The sequence below is a fragment of the Dipodomys merriami genome, unplaced genomic scaffold, assembly GCF_024711535.1.
Source record: "Dipodomys merriami isolate MVZ:Mamm:240054 unplaced genomic scaffold, mDipMer1.0.p SCAF_17, whole genome shotgun sequence".
In the NCBI taxonomy this organism is placed as follows: domain Eukaryota; kingdom Metazoa; phylum Chordata; class Mammalia; order Rodentia; family Heteromyidae; genus Dipodomys; species Dipodomys merriami.
In genome coordinates this window covers 19,065,847-19,084,236 of record NW_027203048.1, presented here as the reverse complement: position 1 = coordinate 19,084,236, position 18,390 = coordinate 19,065,847, and the positions used below count along the sequence as shown (strand labels likewise).

Genomic DNA, 18,390 nt, shown 5'->3' with positions numbered 1-18,390 from the left:
GGAAGTGGTGCTGTGGCTCAAGTGGTAGAGCGCTATCCTTGAGTTGAAGAGCTGAGGGGCATTGCCCAGGCTCTGAGTTCAGACCCACGACCGGACCCAAAATAAAGTTTTGAGATTTGTCAAAAAGTACTTTTCTTCTTCAAAACCTTTTGTATTGGGGATAGAAGAGTTTACATACAATTAACTTTACAGATAGCACTTATTGCCTACTCAAAACTCAGCAAAGACTTGTGAGACAATTACTTAACATACTTATTATTTACAGTGATTCAGGCACTTTCCTGGCACAGGAGAAAAGATGAAAAAGACAATTCCCAGCCAGAATCTGCCCAAGAAGTGCAATTGGATGAATAAAGGTAAATGGTTCTAAGTAGCATTAACAAATACAACCGGGCCTGCTGGCACATGCCTATATCCCAGCGCTCAGGCGTCTGACACAAGAGGGATGGCAGGCTCAAGGCCAGCCTGGGCTACGTAACAAGACCTTGCCTTAAAAAATAATTTTGAAAATACCAATGTGCCTAATTGTGCTTTGGGAAAAGGAAAGCCTTTATGTAGAAAGGCGGGGGCCAGATTGTTGATAGATAAAAAGGAGTGTAGCGTGTGGGAAATGGCACAAAGTTGAAGCCTGGGCCTATGGGGAACTATGCTCAAGGAAGAGTGGCATTAGACGCGGTGGCACGGGGAGGTACCTGTGGGCAGGGGCAGAGCACCCAGACCTCCCTATAGAAAATTAGTCAAGCAGCAAGCATTTCAAACGCTGGGGAGAAAAAAGGCGGGTGCCACGGGCGTGAAAAGGGACCAGGGCGTTGACAGGAATCCACAGCTTGATGAGGGCAGAATCCAGTGGGATAAAGGTGCTTTGTTCGCTTCAAGTGGGAGATGGGAGCAAATCTAGGCAGATGAAGGGAACCTGTCTGCGAGGGAGGTAGGGACGTCTCTTCGCCCTGGCGGGGTGGGCGCGTTCGTCCCGACCCGCTGCCTGTGCCCCCCTGGCCAGCGCCGCGCCCAGGCTAGCGCCGCGCTCCGCGCCAGGCGCCCGCGCTCCGTGTGCAGCGGCTCCCCGGGGCGCTCGGGAAGCCGCAGGTCAGGCGACGCTGCCCGCGCGCCCCGGCGGCTCCGGGCTCCCTGCCCGGAAGCGGCCGGCCGCAGCGCGCCGCCTCAGCGTCCCAGTTGCCCGGGGCAACGCCGCCGCGGTGCCGCCCGCCGGGGAGTTGCAGCCTCGCTGCGACCCGCGCGGGCCTCGCGTCCCCGAGGCTCCACACTGCGTCAGCGCCGTCCCGGCCGCGCCGTAAGTGCGAGTTCGGCGGCGGGGTCCGCGGAGAGAGCGGGGTAGGGTGGAGACCCCCTCGGTGCGGGGACGAGGCGAGCACCGTGAGGGGAGAGGAGCGGCCGCCCCGAGCCGAGGGGCGCGGGCGGCCACCCGTGCGGGGCCCGCGGGAGCCGGGGTTGGGGCGCTGGGGAAGCTGCCCCGGCGCCGGCTGTGGCGGGACGGAGGGGACGTGTCGCCGCGGGAAGGCTGAGGACCGGGCCCCGAAGGCGGGGGCCGCGGGCGCGCGCAGGCGAGGCGCTCCCCCGCGGTGCCGCCCGGGGGCGCCGTAGGTTCCCCCCCCCCCCCCCCCCCCGGCTCCGAGGCCCGCCCGGCCCGTGTGCCCGGGCTCCGGGTCTGCAGGGGTCGGTCAGCCTGGTGGAGGATGCACCTGGCTTCGCTGTGCGCCCGCACCACGGAGCAGGGCCGCGTGCAGCCCGGAGTCTCCCTAGGTGCTCGGGTCTGGTCTGGGAAAAGCGGCTCTCAAAGCACTGCCCACAGGTTCCTGACCCCTACAGGGCAGAAGAGTTTTGTGCTCCTTTGTCTCCACTGCACTCCTTCTCCCGGCCCTTAATGTTGTTTTCCTTCTCTTTGTGTATACCTTAGCCTTAACCCCACAGGATCTGGGATTCCCTCTCCCTTTCCCCCCTCCCCTCTCCTCCCTCCCTCTTCCTCCCCCCCTTCTCTCTTCCTCCTCCTCCCCCTCCCCCTCTTTGCCCCTTCCCCGCTCCCCTCCCTCTCCTCCTCCCTTCTCCTCTCCCCTCTCCCCTCTTCCCTCTCTCTCCTCTTTTTCCCTCCCTCCCTCCCTCCCTCTTTCACACACACACCATCAGCCAGTGTTTGCTATTTATATACATCACTTTGAAAACTATTAACACTAAAAAAATGAAATATAAAATGTACAAAGAATGGAATGATCCAAGCCGGGCGCCGGTGGTGGCTCACGCCTGTAATCCTAGCAACTCAGGAGGCTGAGATGTGAGGATCATGGTTCAAAGCTACACGGGGCAGTAAACTCTGTGAGACTCTTATCTCCAATAAGCCACCAGGAAACCGGAAGTGGCGCTGTCTCAAGTGGTGGAGCACTAGCCTTGAGTTGAAGAGCTGAGGACAGCACCCAGGCCCAGAGTTCAAGCCCCATGACCGACCAAAAAAAAAAAAAAAGAATTGAACAATCAATTCAGATATCTACTTACCTGTCTTGCCTGCATGTATTCATGTCTTTTCCTTTCTTTTCTATTTTTTTGAGCCACCAACGCCTAGCGTATTCATGTCTTTCTCTCTCTTCATAAGCACCAGGAGATCCAAATCCGTATCTATCTTTGCCTTTGTTCACAGAATTCATTGGCTTGAGAGTCAAATATGGAAAATTTGAAATCATCTGTATACTTGTGTATAGATTTGAAGGTCTTTGATAACTATAGTTTTTAACTAGTTGCATCTGTTCCTTGCCAATCACTGTCACCATTTAATCTTCAAATACAGTATAATTAATCCAAATGTACTTACCATGACTTGAAAAAGTGGAAAGGTAGGTAGGCACTGGTGACTCATACTTGTAATCCTAGCTACTCAGGAGCCTGAGATCTAAGGATCCTGGTTTGAAGCCAGTCCAGGCAGGAAAGTCTGTGAGACTATTAACCACCAGAAAACTGGAAGTGGAGCTGTGGTTCGAAGTTGTAGAACACTAGCCTTGAGAGAAAAAGCTCAAGGACAGTGCCCAGGCAAGTGGAACAGTTAGAAAATAATACTATAATAGGACTTAAAGCTCTCTGTATGCTAAACAGTGGGCCAACAATGAAAGTACAGTGTGACAGATAATGTTTTAAAAATAGTACAAGGGTCAGTTGTTAATATCATGTGTGCAGGGGCTGGGAATGTGGCTTAGTGGTAGAGTGCTTGCCTTGCATATATGAAGCCCGGGGTTTGATTCCTCAGTACCACATAAACAGTAAAAGCCGGAAGTGGCACTGTGGCTCAAGTGGTAGATTGCTAGCCTTAGGCACCGAGAGGCTCATGGATAGCACCCAGGTCCTGAGTTCAAGCCCCAGGAGTGTGCAGAAAAAGAGCATAATTGAGGATTAGGAAAGGATAAGTAGAAAAGGCATGTGAGTTTAAGTGTAAGAAGGATCTCAGGGTCAGACATTTCAGACAGTAGTATAAACAGCCTTGGAGATGTGAGCAAGCTTGGAGAAGAATCTGAGGGATGAAACTAGAAAGGTAAAATGGAGACAAGCAGAAGTTTGAATTTCATTCTATTGCCTTAGAGATCATGAAACATTTTTGAAAATATGATAACTGATCAGATTGATGTTGAAAAAGATGCTTTGGGTCTAAAATGGAAGTAGATATAAAGAAGGAAATTAAATAAGACACTTTGAAATAGCTTTGTTAAATGTAATAATTCAGACTTACAAGAGTAATACACTGAATTGCCATGTATCTCAGCTCAGTGTTACTCTTATCCATTTGTTAGCATTTCTATATATTTCCATGTATACGTATGTGTATACAAATATGTGTATATATGTTTGCACATTTGCATACATGTGCCTGCATATGTGTATGTGCATGTGTGTATATATGTGTATATACATGTATGTATGCATGTTAATTTTAATACCATTTGAGAATAGGTTGCCAACACCATGATCCTTTAACCATTAAATATTTTGGTACATATTTCCTAAAAACTAGGACTGTTAACATCCATAGTACAAAATACCAAGAAATTTAACAACTATTTAATAGACAGTGTTTGGATTTTGCCAATAATTCCAATAATACACTTGATAATTATTCTTTCTTCATTTCACAATCTAGTTCAGAATCTTGCTTGGCATTTGGATTTTAGTCTCCTGTAACCTAGAACAGTGCTTTGATCTTTGTCTTATATGACTTGATATTCTTTGTCTTATATGACCTTGATATTTCTAGAATTCAGGCCAAGTTATTTTGTAAATTAACTTCAGTTTGTCTGTGTCCATTGTTTCTTCATAATCAGATTCTGCTTTGGCATTTTTGTGCAGAATAACACCAAGGAGATGTTTTGTCCCCAGGGGCGTATATGCTTTTTCTAGAAACTTCATGTATATAGAATCCTACAGTATGGGTGGATATTGTGTGCATGTATATATGGCTTCTTTCATAACATTATGTTCTGGAGTTTTTTGGTTGGGGCCTTTTTTATGGTTTTGTTTTGGGGTGTTGCTTACTTGTTAGGGTAATTTTTTTTCCTTTTTCAGTATTTTGAGATAGTCTTGTTATTTAGGCAAGGCTAAAAACTAACAATCCTCCCAAGTCAGCCTCCGTAGTGAAAACATTACAAATATGTACCACATGCTTGCATCTTCTTCTTTTCAAAAATGTTATCTACATTATGTTATTATTATTATTGTCCAATAACATTTCATTGCCTTGATTGCCTTTTCTTTATCCATTCAGCAACCAGTGGAATTTAGATTATGTTCAGTTTGAAACACCTATGAACAACAGTAAAATGAACATTTGTACTTTCGTACTCTTACAAGTAACTAGCCAGTTGCCAGTAGCCACTCAGGAGGTTGATCTGAAGATTGAAGTTCAAAGCCAGCCCAGGAGGAAAGGTCCATGAGACTTATCTCCAATAAACTACTAAATTTTTTTTAAATGGAAGAAGTTTATGGCTCAAGTGGTAGAGCAATAGCCTTGAGCAAAAAAGTGCGAAGACAGCACCTGGGGTCTGAATACAAGCCCCAGTACCAGCAGGGAAAAAAAGTAAGTTCTAATCCCAGTCGTAGGGCCTGAACTCTGGGCCTGGGCGCTATCCCTCAGCTCTTCAGCTCAAGGCTAGCACTCTACCACTTGAGCCACAGTGCCACTTCTAGCTTTTTTCTTTTTGCTTATGTGGTGCTGAGAATCAAACCCAGGGCCTCATGCATGCAAGGCAAGCGCTCTACCACTGAGCCACCTTCCCAGTCCATAAGTTCTCATTTTTACACATACTTACCTGGATTTTCACCTTTTTGGTGGATGTATAGTGGATTTTTTTTATATATTTTATATTTCTCTCTTGATTAATAACCCCACCCCCACCCCACCTCCAGAGTGGTGCCACACTGACTGTCACCTCCTTAACAAGCATTTTCTTCCCTAGAGGGTGATGTGGAACCTATGTTAGACCCCTCTTTAACTTACTTTCTAGATCTGGTCTCTTGTGTGTGCATGTGTATGTGTGTGTGTGCGCTGTTCCTGGGCCTTGAACTCAGGGCCTGGGTGGTGTCCCTGAGCTTTTTTGCTCAAGGCTAATGCTTTACTGCTTGACCCACAGCCCCACTTTAAGCGAGTTTTTCTTGGGGGGGGCGGGAGGGTAAGAGAGTAAGTGGAGATAAGTCTCTCATGGACTACCCTGTTTGGCTGGCTTTGAGCCACGATCCACAGATCTCAGCCTCCTGAGTAGCTAGGATTACAGGTGGGAGCCACTGGCGCCTAGCATCTCTTGTCTTTGTGTAGAGATTTCCAATGGGATCTCTAGAGAAATATCATCTAGAGTATTCATCTCTTCCTTTTCCATTTAGGTTTGTAGAGTTCACTCTTTTCCTGTTAGGGTGAAGATACATATTAGACTTATGTGGTTATATTTGTTTGGTTGATTCCTCTAGCTTACTGTAAGCTGTAAGAAGACATCAAGCAAATGACAGCCACTGTCCTTAACTCTCAGTCCCTCCACATGTATGTTTACAGGTCATTTAGCTGGAATGTAGCGCATGCTTGTGAACTTCAATTAAAGGAGAAACAAAAAACAAAAGAAGCATTTGATTTACAGTGTCCCAATTTTGGAATGATTCTGCCCATGAATGTAGAGATTCCCTAGGCCTGGGTCTCAAGTAGGAGATTAGGAATTATTGCTTGTGAACCTCTGGCAAAGTGACCTGGAATTAGTCTTAAATTTCTCTGTGGAATTCCTGCCTTCATCTAAGTCCTGCTTATGTATCAGCTTCATCAGCATATACAGGCTTTAGGAATCAGATATTAGCCCGTTGTGCTGGTGGCTCATGCCTTTAATCCTAGCTAGTCAGGAGGATCACATTTCAAAGCCAATATGGGCAGGAAAGTCCATGAGACTCTTATCTCCAATAAAACACCAGAAAACCAAAAGTGGCTGTGGCGCAAGTGGTAGAGTGCTAGCCTTGAGCTGAAGAGCTGAGGGACAGTGCCCAGGCCCAGAGTTCAAGCCCCATGACCGACCAAAAAAAAAGAAAGAAAGAAAGAAAGAAAGAAAAATCAGATAATGTTGAGAAGGGGCCAGGTAAATTACTGTTTGATGAAACTTTTATTCAGCCATCTGGTTGACTCAAAGATCGGATTAATCTGAGGAATTCAGTCATTAGTGGATCTGTTGGGGAGGCAAGGGAAAACACAAATAAATAGATCACAAATAACTACCTAGAGAGAAATAAGAAAATACATAGACTGAAATTTCAGAATGAAGTTTCTTATGATAGTCATACCTTTCCTAAGTATCATCACAAGCAGGTTAAGTAGGAAGTTCTATGTCAATATCTTTCTAAAGCAAATTTCTGTGTCTGTGTGTGTGTGTGTGTGTGTGTGTGTGTGTGTGTGTGTCTGTCTGTCTGTCTGTCTGTCTGTGTGTGCGCGCTTCTGCGCATGCACATGCATGTGTGCAACAAGCTTAAACGCATGCGAATGCAAGTACTTGGTATTGAACTCAGGGCTTCCTTCAGCTCTTTTTACTCATGCTGTCATTCTACCACTTGAGCTATGCCTCCAGTTCCAGCTCTTTGCTGGTTAATTGGAGATGAGGTTTTCTGTTTGTCTGCCCTGGCTGGTTTTGAACAATGATCCTCAGATCTCAGCTTCCTGAGTAGTTAGGATTACAGGCATAAGCCACTGGCTCTACATTCTTTTATTTTCTTTCTAGCAACCTATCACTAGTTTAGAGAAAGGCAAATGTATGTGTATATATTATATCTAAGCATCCTTAAGATACTTAGATAAAAGTATACTATAAATTGTTTTCAGAACTTAATCTGTGATGGATTTTCCCTGTTACTTGAATAAATATGCTTAAATTGTCTTCCTTTAATAAGGGACTAGAACAAGCTGAGGAAGAAAAAAAATGCTGGGCATGAGTAACTCACACCTGTAATCCTATCTAATAGATCTGAAGATTGAGGTTCAAAGCCAGCCCAGGGCAGGAAAGTCCATGACTCTTACCTCCAGTTAACAACCAAAAAACTAGAAATGGAGCTGTGGCTCAAATGGAATGCTAGCCTTCAGGACAGCAGTGAGGCCCTGGGTTCAACCCCATTACTGGAACAAAGCTTAATTAACTAATTAGTTATTTAAGAAGGTGCATTCTGGTGAGTTAACAGAGACAGCAAAGTGTAGTGATTAAAAATTGTGACCTTCAAGCCGGACGCTGGTGGCTCACGCCTGTAATCCTAGCTACTCAGGAGGCTGAGATCTGAGGATCGCGGTTCAAAGCCAGCCCGGGCAGGAGAGACCATGAGACTCCTATCTCCAATAAACCACCAGAAAACCGGAAGTGGCGCTGTAGCTCAAGTGGTAGAGCGCTCGCCTTGAGCTGAAGAGCTGAGGGACAGCACCCAGGCCTGGAGTTCAAGCCCCATGACCGACAAAAAAAAAAAAAAAAAAAAATTGTGACCTTCAGAACCCAACCACTTAGGTTCTAGTTCCCTCATGGCACCTCTGGTTTCTCATATGCACCACTGGATAAAAATAGCATCTTCATGCACTATTTGTGCAGGTAATATATTCTTTAAGTGCTGGTTAGTATTACTTCTATTAGATTGTACTCAGAAGTTTGCTAATAGGTGGGATCTTTGAAACATAAAAGGTTTATTTTTAATTCCTAAACTACTCATTATGTTGGCTTTATCCATTATTTGATGTATAACCTAGTTACAAAAATAATCAGGAACAGGTGATGCAAAACGGAGACATAAGCAGGCACTTCCTAAAGGCCACTATATAAGAACACTAAGGAAGAATGGAGAAATCTACCTCCTTTTCTGTGCAATGTCAGTAACATAACTAAAAGCAAGAGCAGCAAATGGGGTTCTGAAAAGCTTCCGTTATTGTTAATGTCCCAGCAGCCCAAATTTTTCTCTTGCTTCTTTCCACCAGGTGGAAGTATAGCACTTCGAACCATGTCTATTCATTGTGGTATTTGTGAATTAGGGAGGAAAAGATAAATAACATACTAAACAGTATGAAGTGTTCCTTTACCTACATTTTATAGCCTCCTATTTTAATGAGTTACTTGGGATAACGAAAGCAATAGATCAGATAACTTTCCTTTCTAGAAGTCCTTTGAATTTAATAGCACAAAACACAGATTCATTATAAGAAATAATTTGAGGGGGAAAGGTGGGATGTGATGTTTATGTTTTTAATCCCACCTAGGAAGAAGGAATTGATAGGGTGTCTGAGTCTGTTCCTGCACAAAAAGTGGAAGATCCTATCAGAAAAAAAAAAAATCTGGGGGAATAGCTCAAATGATAGAGTGCCAGCCTAGTATGTATGAGGTCCTCAGTTCAAATTCCAATACTACCAGAACAAAGACCAAAGAAATAATATGTCAAATATTTGTGATAACTGAAGAACTGCGTAAAACTAACAAAGTAACATACAAATGTTTGCTTAAGTAGCAAAATACAAAATCACATTTCTCTTTTTTTTTTTTTTTTTTTTTTTGAAGCACTGGGTTTCAAACTTGGCCTCACATTTGCTAGGCAGGCACTCTAACACTGAACCATGCTGCCAACACACATCCAAGTATTTTTAAGTGGACTTAAAATTATTCAGTGGAAATAAAAGTTTAGCAGTCGAGGCAAATTGGAGAATGTTCATTATAATTTGATTAAAGTGATTTGCTCTTCTTTTCCAGGTATAGCTTTATACTGCAAGCCAATACAATCATTTTAAGTTACTTTAACTAGAATGGAAAAGTATGAAAAACTAGCTAAGATTGGAGAGGGGTCCTATGGAGTTGTATTCAAATGCCGAAACAAAGCCTCTGGACAAGTAGTAGCTATCAAAAAATTTGTGGAATCTGAAGATGATCCTGTTGTTAAGAAAATAGCACTAAGAGAAATACGTATGTTGAAGGTAGGTTAATTTTCTATTTATATATTACCAAGGTACTGAGTGAAAGACATATGCTAAAATTACAAAACATTTAAAAAAGTGATAGTTCCACTACATTCAATTTCCTTTTTGGAAATAAGTTGATCGTACCTCATTTTGGACTTTGGCCACTCCAGTGTGTTTATCTGATATTTTGGGGCATAACTGTAGATGGTTAACGTATTGAAGTACTTCCATTCTGGTTGGTAAATATTTACACTCTACTAATTCTCCTAACCCTAATAATTTCTTCGTTTTATCTCTGATTGCTCCCTCCCCGCCCCCCCCACACTTTCACAATAAACCACTAACTACAAGGATACTTCCCAGCCAAGTGCCGGTGGCTCACTCCTGTAATCCTACTTACTGAGGAACCTGAGATCTGAGGATCGTGGTTTGAAGCCAGCCTGGGTAGAAAAGTTCTTGAGACTCTTATCTCCAATAAACTACTCAAAAAACAAAAAAACAAGTGACACTGTGGTTTAAGTGGTAGAGTGCTAGTCTTGAGCAAAAAGAGGTTCAGGGACAATGCCCAGGCCCAGAGCTCAAGCCCCAGGACTGGCAAAAACAAAGAAAAACAAAAAAACTTTCCCAACACCAAAGGAGTCATAGGGCAGCAAGCCATGCCCCCATCCATGCATAGGCATTGGTTCATTCCAGCCTGTACTTCCCTTAGATTCTTTGATGGTTCTTAGATGCACTTAATATCGCCCCGGGGACAGAAATATTTTCACATAAAGTCTTTTGTTGTTGTTGTTGTTACTGAAAGAGAATTACTCATAAGATTTATGAGCCACCAATGCACTTTTTTCCTAGCTTAAAAATCTGACCATTTTAGGATGATAAAGCCTAGATCGGAGTTTCTCCAACACCAGCATGTACTGGAATCCTTTGGGGATCTTGTTGAAATGCAGTTTGGAGGTGGGTTGGGTCTGGTGTTGGCCCTGAGACTCTGCATTTCTAACTAGTTCTCAGAAAGTAGAGAGGCTGCAGGTGGGTGGACCACACATTGGCTAACATGACCATGTGATTTCAAGCCAACCTTCCCCTTTTTATTGTTTTTTGAATTGATACTGGGTTTTGAACTCAGGGCCTCATATTTGCTCCACTTGCTTGCTTGGCAGGCACTCTACCACTTGAGCTACCCATCATCACAGCTTTTTGCTGGCTGTTTTCTAGGTAGAATCTCACAGATTTCTCTGCCCAGGCTGGCCTTAAACTTTTCTCCCCATCTCAGCCTCCTAGCCACAAGCGTGAGCTATAGTGCCTGGCTCAGTCTTCACATTTAAATTGTGTCTTCTATTTTTAGAAAACCTCAGAAACATGGTTTCTAAAAGGGATAATAATTGTATGTTTTTTCTCTTTTTCAAGTATCATCTGAAGCAAGTTTCCCCATCAATACATTATAACACTTTTTTAGAATATAATTTAACACACAGTTTTCAGCACATCCCTCATGATAAACTTAATTCATATCTGTTAGTCAGCAGAGGGCAGTAGTGAGCACCCAGCACTGTCATCTATCACTGGTCTAAGCTGCAGGGTGTGTCTGCACCAAGCAGTATTGTTTTCTTTTCTTTTCTTTCTTTTTTTTTTTTTTAGGGTTCAGTGATAATTTTTTTATTGTGAAAATACCATACAGAGGGGTTAAAATTACATGGGCAAAGTAACGAGTACATTTCTTATCAAGCTTTGTTGCCTCCTCCTTTGTTTTCCCTTACCATCCCTTCCCATCTCGCCCCTACTCCCCCACCCCTCCCTCCCCACCCCCATGCCAAAGTTGTAAAGTTCGATTTTCGACATAACGTCTTGTACATCTCATTGTTGCAATGGGTCCACCTTCCCCTCCACAAATTATAACTACATCAAATATAGTGAAAACAGGGGTTATACCGTGGGGGAGAGCAGTATTGTTTTCTAATAAAGTTATGTTTTCATCTTTTCCTCTCTCCCTCCATAGTAAAGTGATTGCTCAAATGGGCGCTTGTGAGTTACAACTTTTCCGAATTGAGTATGAACTCTGCTTGGTCTCTCATAATGTACTCTCCTGCTTTTAGCACATTGTACCATGCAAGCCCAGAACACATTCTTTCTATGATAAATGGACTTTCCCCTCCTCACGTCACCTGCTTTGTGATTTTGTCTCCTCGCCACACTATCTTTTACTTTAGGCAAGTCACTGTGTCTAGACTAAGTGAGCTCTATTTGCAAAGCAGGTATAAAGTTCTGACCTAGCCAGAGATTTGACCAGGTTAAACATGGACATTGATTGAGCTATGTAGTATCTCTGAATCCCTTCCTTCCTTTCTGTTCTGTGTTTGTGCCAAAACACAAAACAACTGACTCATCTGCTCTTCTTTGACCTTTTGCTCTTTCAGACGTTGAGGTACTTCGGAAGCAATTTGTTTGGGAGCTCTGAACATTTTGGGTCTTTTTGTTTTGTTTTTTTGTCAGTTATAGGGCCTGGGTTATCAGGACCTGGGTGCTATACCTGAGCTTTTTCACTCAAGGTTAGCACTCTGGTTAATTGAAGATAAGAGGCTCATGGACTTTCCTACCCAGGCTGGCTTTGAACTGAAATCCTCAGATCTCAGCCTCTAAAGTAGGATTACAGGCATGAGCCACCGGTTCCCGGCTAGATACATTTTCCCATATGGAATCAATTCTCATTTTCCAAACTGTAGAACAGCAGGCTCATGTTTGTAGGGTAATTTTTTGTTTTTTTTTCTTTTTTGTCACAATCACGCAGTCTGAAGTCTTCTGTGTACCTAGACTCTGTTGGTTGAATATGGGACCTACAACTATATTTTGAGTTCCTACTATATAAAAATACTGTCTCTCATATCTTTCTGAGTAAATGGGCTTAGCAAGCTGCTTTGTCAACTATTCTGGGAGAACAACAAAGAAAATGAGCTATAAATAGGAATGATCATCTATCCTGGTTTGTACAGGACAATCTCATTTTACAATCTCATTATAGCATCCCTGTTACATCCAAATGGGCAGTGTTGAAATGTAAGAGTGGGGTCTAGCTGGGCACCTGTGACTCACACCTGTAAGTCTAGATACTTAGATGGCTGAAATCTGAGGATCTCTATTTGGAGCCAATCTAGGCATTTGCCCAGGAGCCTACATCTCCAATTAACCAGCGTAGTTTAGTAGTAGAACTCTAGCCTGAAGCAGAAAAAGCCAAGTGTGAGCACAAGGCCTAGAGTTCAAGCCACAGTACTGGTACTAGGGTCTAATATTGCTAAGAACCAACACTAGAATCCAAGCTGAGCTTAAGTCCAGTTGGCAGTTACATTAAATCTACATCTCTAGAAGCTAAGTAGATTTTTATGATTTTTTTTATAGTCCTTTAGTTAAAATTCCATTTCTTCAACTTTTTATTTAGGTTATGACTTGGATATTTACTTTCCATATTATGTGCAGAGTTGTGTGCATGCGAGTGTGAATGTGTGTGTGTGTGTGTGTGTGTGTGTGTGTGTGTGTGTGTGTGTGTGTGTTAGTGGTGGTGGGTGGTGGTGGTGGGTGGTGGTGGTACTAGGGATTGAATTTAGGGCCTGGGAACTGTCCCTCGTTTTTTGCAATGGGATGGCATTCTTGTCACTGGAGCCACAGCTTCATTTTTGGCTTTTTTGGTGGGCAATTGGAGATTAGAGTGTCATGGATTGGCTTTGAACCACTATCCTTAGATCTCAACCTCCTGAGTAGCTAGGATTACAGGCATGAGCCAACAGTGTCCAACTAGTGCTCACATTTTGACTTACATACTTTATTTGCTATCACCAAAGGGAAAGCAGTTCATTTACTATCAATTATAGACAGTAGGCAATATGCTAAATTTCTTCCAACCTGGAGTTTCTATGGCTATCTTATGAGGAACTACAATAAAATTCTAACTCAAGCCAGGCTCGCATGGCTTACTCTGTAATCTTAGCTACTCAAGAGGCTGAGATCTGAGGATTGTAGTTTGAAGCCAGCCCAGGCAGAAAAGTACATGAAACTCTTATCTCTAATAAACTACTTAGAAAAAGCTGGAAGTGGAGCTGTGGCTCAGTGGTAGAGCACTAGCCTTGAGCAAAAAGAATTAAGGATAGCACCCAGACCCTGAGTTCAAGCCTCAGGACTAGTACATACACATGCATATGATTGAGAAGGTTGTATTTTCTTCAAATGGAAAGGGTCTAAGGAAACATTAACCATATTACTAAACTTGGGATTTCAATTCCTTTGCAGCAATTAAAACACCCAAACCTTGTGAACCTCATTGAGGTATTTAGGAGAAAAAAGAAAATGCATTTAGTTTTTGAATACTGTGATCACACGCTTTTAAATGAGCTGGAAAGGAACCCAAATGGGTAAGTAATTCAGAAACTGAAGTTTTATATGGCCAATTCTCTTTCCTTCTTTGTGGAATCAGCCGTGGCAGATTTCAAACCCACCCATAGTTCCCCTTCTACCCAGATGGCTCTGGCCACCCCTCTCTAGCTGCAGATAGAAACTGCTCAGAGGGCATCAGATATTAACCTCGAGGGAACTCAGCCAAGAGGACAAACGTACTGTAATGCAAACCACTGTGCATTTTGTGAGGTCAGTTATATGTGATTATCTAGGGGGGTTGTCTTGGTCTGCCTACATAGCAAGACCTTATCTCAAGCAAACATCATAAAGTGGGTAAACTACCAGAATTAATCAGATTCAAGGTCTGTTCATGTAGATATTATAAATCAAATTTTAGAAACTATTAAATCCCAATTAGAAAATATATTCATTCAAAAGGATTTAGTGGGTGCACAATGTGTACCCAGCTAGATGTAAGGATGAAAGCTATAAATAAAACATACAAAATGTGGAGCACCGGTAGCTCACACCTGTAATCCTTGCTACTCAGAAGGCTGAGATCTGAGGATCCCAGTTTGAAGCCAGCCCATGCAGAAAAGTCCCTATGAGACTCTTATCTCCAATTAACCACTCAAAACCCAGAAGCAGAGCTGTGTCTTTAAGTGGTAGAGCACTAGCCTTGAGCAAAAGAGCTCAGGGATAGGGCCCAGGCCCTGAGTAGAAGCTCCACAAACCAACAACAACAAAAAAAAAAGCTAGCGTTTTAAAACTTTACATTCTAGTAGTTATATAAAAGCAACTTATTTTTAAAATGTGCAATTAAAATGACTAATATATTCTCCCTATAAGTCAAAGAAATTTTAAAAAATATTTAAATTAGGTACCATATCACACCTTTCAAAGTTGGCAAAGATTCATCACAAACCAATATACTCAATATGTCAACAGTCAGGTAATCAGGTCTCATTTGCAGCTAGAAATAATGTAATTAGGTAGATAATTTGGCCAGAAATATGAATATTTAAAAACTATATATTTTGACCCAAAAAATCTATTTAGAGGAATATCTAGAAAATATTCAGATAGAAGCAAAAATTGTCACAACAGATTGTCACAACAGAAAAAATGGGACTTACCTAATTGTCCAATAGTAAGGAATCAGTCCAGGTTTGTTCCAAGTACTTGGGAAGTAGAGGTGGAAAGATAATGAGTTTGAGGCCAACCTAGACTGTATAATAAGAGCCTATCTCAAAAAAGAAGAAAGTAGCCAGTCAGAATGGCTCACACTTCTAATCCTAGCTACTGAGAATTGTGGTTCAAAGTCAGCCCAGGTAGAAAGAGTGGTAAGACTCATTCCCAATTAACCACCAAAAAAGCTGAAAGTGGAACTGTGGTTCAAGTGATAGAGCACTAGCCTTGAGCAAAAAAACCCAGGGACTGTACCCAGGCCCTGAATTCAAGCCCAGGACTGGCAAAATAATAATAATAATAATAAAGAAGAACAGGAGGAAAGCAGGGTATATGTAGCCTAGCATGCAGGAGGTCCTAGACTTGGCCCCTAGCACTGCAAAGCAAAATATTGGCAACATGTATTTTGTTATACATGAGAAACTTCATCTAGCCAGGTAGAATGAATGCTGTAGGAGGACAGATAATATCGTTGGGAAATGTTCACAAAAATGCTGTGATGGGAAAAAAAAATGCTGTGATGAAAGGATAAGCTAATAGTAGAATGTGAAGTGCAATTGAAAATGTACCTGGGATATTCAACAATCTTCTAGTGAATGCACATATATTATTTTTAAATTTTTAAGTCAGATATTAAAAAACAACTAAAATGATTAATTATCTGGGTGCTGATGGCTCATCCTAGCGACTCAGGAGGCTGAGAGCTGAGGATGAAGGTTTGAAACGAGCTCGGGAGACAAATCTGAGAGATTCTTTTTTTTTTTTTTTTTTTTAAATTTTATTTTATTTTATTTGAGAACATACTGTACAGAGGGGCTACAATTACATGGGCAGGATAATGCATACATTTCTTACCAAGCATTGCAGCCTCCTCCTTTGTTTACCCTTCACATCCCTTCCCCGCCTCCCCCCTCTGAGAGATTCTTATCCCCAACTAACCACCAAAAAACCCAGAAGTGGGGCTGTGTGGTAGAGAGTGGCAACTTGAGTGAAAAATCTAAGGAAGAATGTGAGGCCCTGAGTTCAAGCCCCAGTACTGGCACACACAAATGATTAATCAATTTATAGTTCACCTTTTTGGTGTGTGCCAGTATATAGTGGATGAACTCAGCCCTTTTTGCTTACAGCTGATGCTCTACCACTTGATCCATGCCTCCAGTTCCAGCTTTTTGATGGTTAATTGGAAATATGTTCTGGGCTGGCTTTGAAGTGACATCCTTGGATCTTAGTCTCCTGAGTAGCTAGGATTATAGGCATGAACCAGTTTGCAGCAGAGTTGAAGTTCATTGGCAATAAAATTGCTGGTATTTTTCACAGTTATTATTTTATATAGATGTTGTTTAGACAGTGACAGAGTCTGCCTTTATAATCAGAGCTAACTAAACAAAGGCATGCAGTCCAGTGAGAAGCCTTCACACATTCTCTCCCACAGCAGATTCTCCTGTCATATTAACACTGTGTAAGTCCATGTTATTAATTTTATAATGCAAGGTTCTGGCCATTTATGAACTCAAACCCCTGCCTTGCTGCCCAGTTCTCTGCCACCTGTAATCTTATAGTTCCTGCCCAGCATCCTGTTCCTACATTAATAGTTAGGATTTGAACTCTGGTGGTCTGTTTCATAGTGCTCAAAATGGCTATATTCTTTCTGCTTCTTATAAAAAAAATTTAAGCAATGTTTTCTTAAGTTTGACACTTGGCAGTTAAAAACAAACAAACAAACAAACAAAGGGCTGGGATGTAGCTCAGTGGCAAAGTGCTTGCCTAGCAAGTGCAACGTCCTGGGTTCGATCCCCAGTACCAAAAAAGAAAAGACAAAAAAAAATACAGTTTAAAAAAAAAAAAAAAGTTTGACACTTGGTCAAAGAGGAGAGGGGTAAAGTTATATTCAAATTCAGTGAAGAAATAGACATTTCAAATGGGAAAGACTTTTTTTCGGGGGGGAGGTGTGGTCGTGGGGCCTGAACTCTGGGCCTGGGCACTGTCCCTCAGCTCTTCAGCTCAAGGCTAGCGCTCTACCACTTGAGCCACTGCGCCACTTCCGGCTTTTTTCTTTTTGCTTAAGTGGTGCTGAGGAATCGAACTCAGGGCCTCAGGCATGCAAGGCAAGCACTCTACCACTGAGCCACCTTCCCAACCCCGGGAAAGACTTTAATACTGAGAATTAGATACTTTCACAATATTAATCATTAGAAGAAGTAGAATCCAAGAGTTGCTTCCTGATGCCTGGTGCCAAGAGCATGACATAGTAATTATCATCCAAAATAAGGACTACACTGGCTTCTGCGAATATACTTTAGTCATACATAGAGATGCTGTAACTGAGTTATGCATAGGTGTCTCCTGATTCAATAAAACCAGATACAAAGTACAGATTCTAAATAGTTTGAAGTACCATTAAGTCTGAGTGGTGGATATGGTTGGAGTATTACACAGATTTTTTAATTAAAGAATGCTTACAGATTTTTGAAAATAATGTAAATAACCCCATCCACATTTGAAAGACAAACACTCAGAAAAATATTTGCAGCATATATGGCAGACTAATATACATGGAGTCTTTGTAAATTAGTAAACTAACCAATTCAAAATATGAGTGTATGAAATGTAAATACACAGAAGGAATGAGGTATCCACTAATCGTGAAACTTATTTAAAAAGTCATTAAAGTTAATGAAAGGTAAATAAAAACTGAACTATCTTTTTTTTATTTTAACCACAGATTGGCAAACATAACATTGGCAAAACCAAAAGTTGGCAAGATGATAAGGAGATAGGGACATCTGCACAGATGTTTAGTGGGAGTGTAAATGAGTCCACCCTTCCCAGGAGAGGGGAGTTTGGCAGGATGGAACTGCGAAGGCATCATGGCAGCAGTGATGTAATGGAAAGACCAACAGAAAAGGTCAAGGGGTGCAGTTACTGTAATTTACAGGGACAATTACATAAAGTAGAATACTCCCAGACAGAAGTTCCCAGATCCTCTGTTCCCCATGGAAATCACACCTGCCAATTATACTTTTGCAATGTTTTCTACACAGAATAATGATTCTGCCAGACACAAGAAGCTCACAGTTTGCCCCTTCCACAGGCCTTTATTTCCCCTGGCCTCTCTTTGGCAGTAAACATACCCACTTATCAGATGTCTATACTCTTGCACAATAAGTGTAGCACATGCTTGAGCATTTATCACACATTTACCTCCTCTTTCAAGTTTACCTATTTCTCTGCAAAACAAGGTCTAAGGTCTAGCTGAGATTAACATTGCAGAATCAAAATGTACCATGTGTACCCTTGGTCCCTGAAATCTAAGTGAGTGATTACAAAATATTCAATAGAGTTTTTCTTAAATAACAATGGGCTCAATCTGACTACTCATTGTGGGATCTAAGTAAGTT

At 42.2% G+C, this 18,390-nt stretch overlaps 1 protein-coding gene across 3 annotated transcripts in view; it reads left to right on the top strand.

Moving 5' to 3' along the window:
• Positions 1-18,390, top strand: part of Cdkl4 (cyclin dependent kinase like 4) — a 51,090-nt gene that overhangs the window by 1,262 nt on the left and 31,438 nt on the right. Inside the window, exons 2-4 of one of the 3 annotated variants that reach the window (XM_070025438.1) lie at positions 266-356; positions 9,222-9,442; positions 13,700-13,821. In XM_070025438.1, the coding sequence (XP_069881539.1) occupies positions 9,275-9,442; positions 13,700-13,821 (290 nt within the window). In that variant the 5' untranslated portion in view covers positions 266-356; positions 9,222-9,274. Of the gene's footprint in view, positions 1-265; positions 357-1,208; positions 1,292-1,317; positions 1,333-9,221; positions 9,443-13,699; positions 13,822-18,390 lie in introns of those variants that run through there. The other 2 variants (XM_070025439.1, XM_070025440.1) reach the window with 2 other exon arrangements.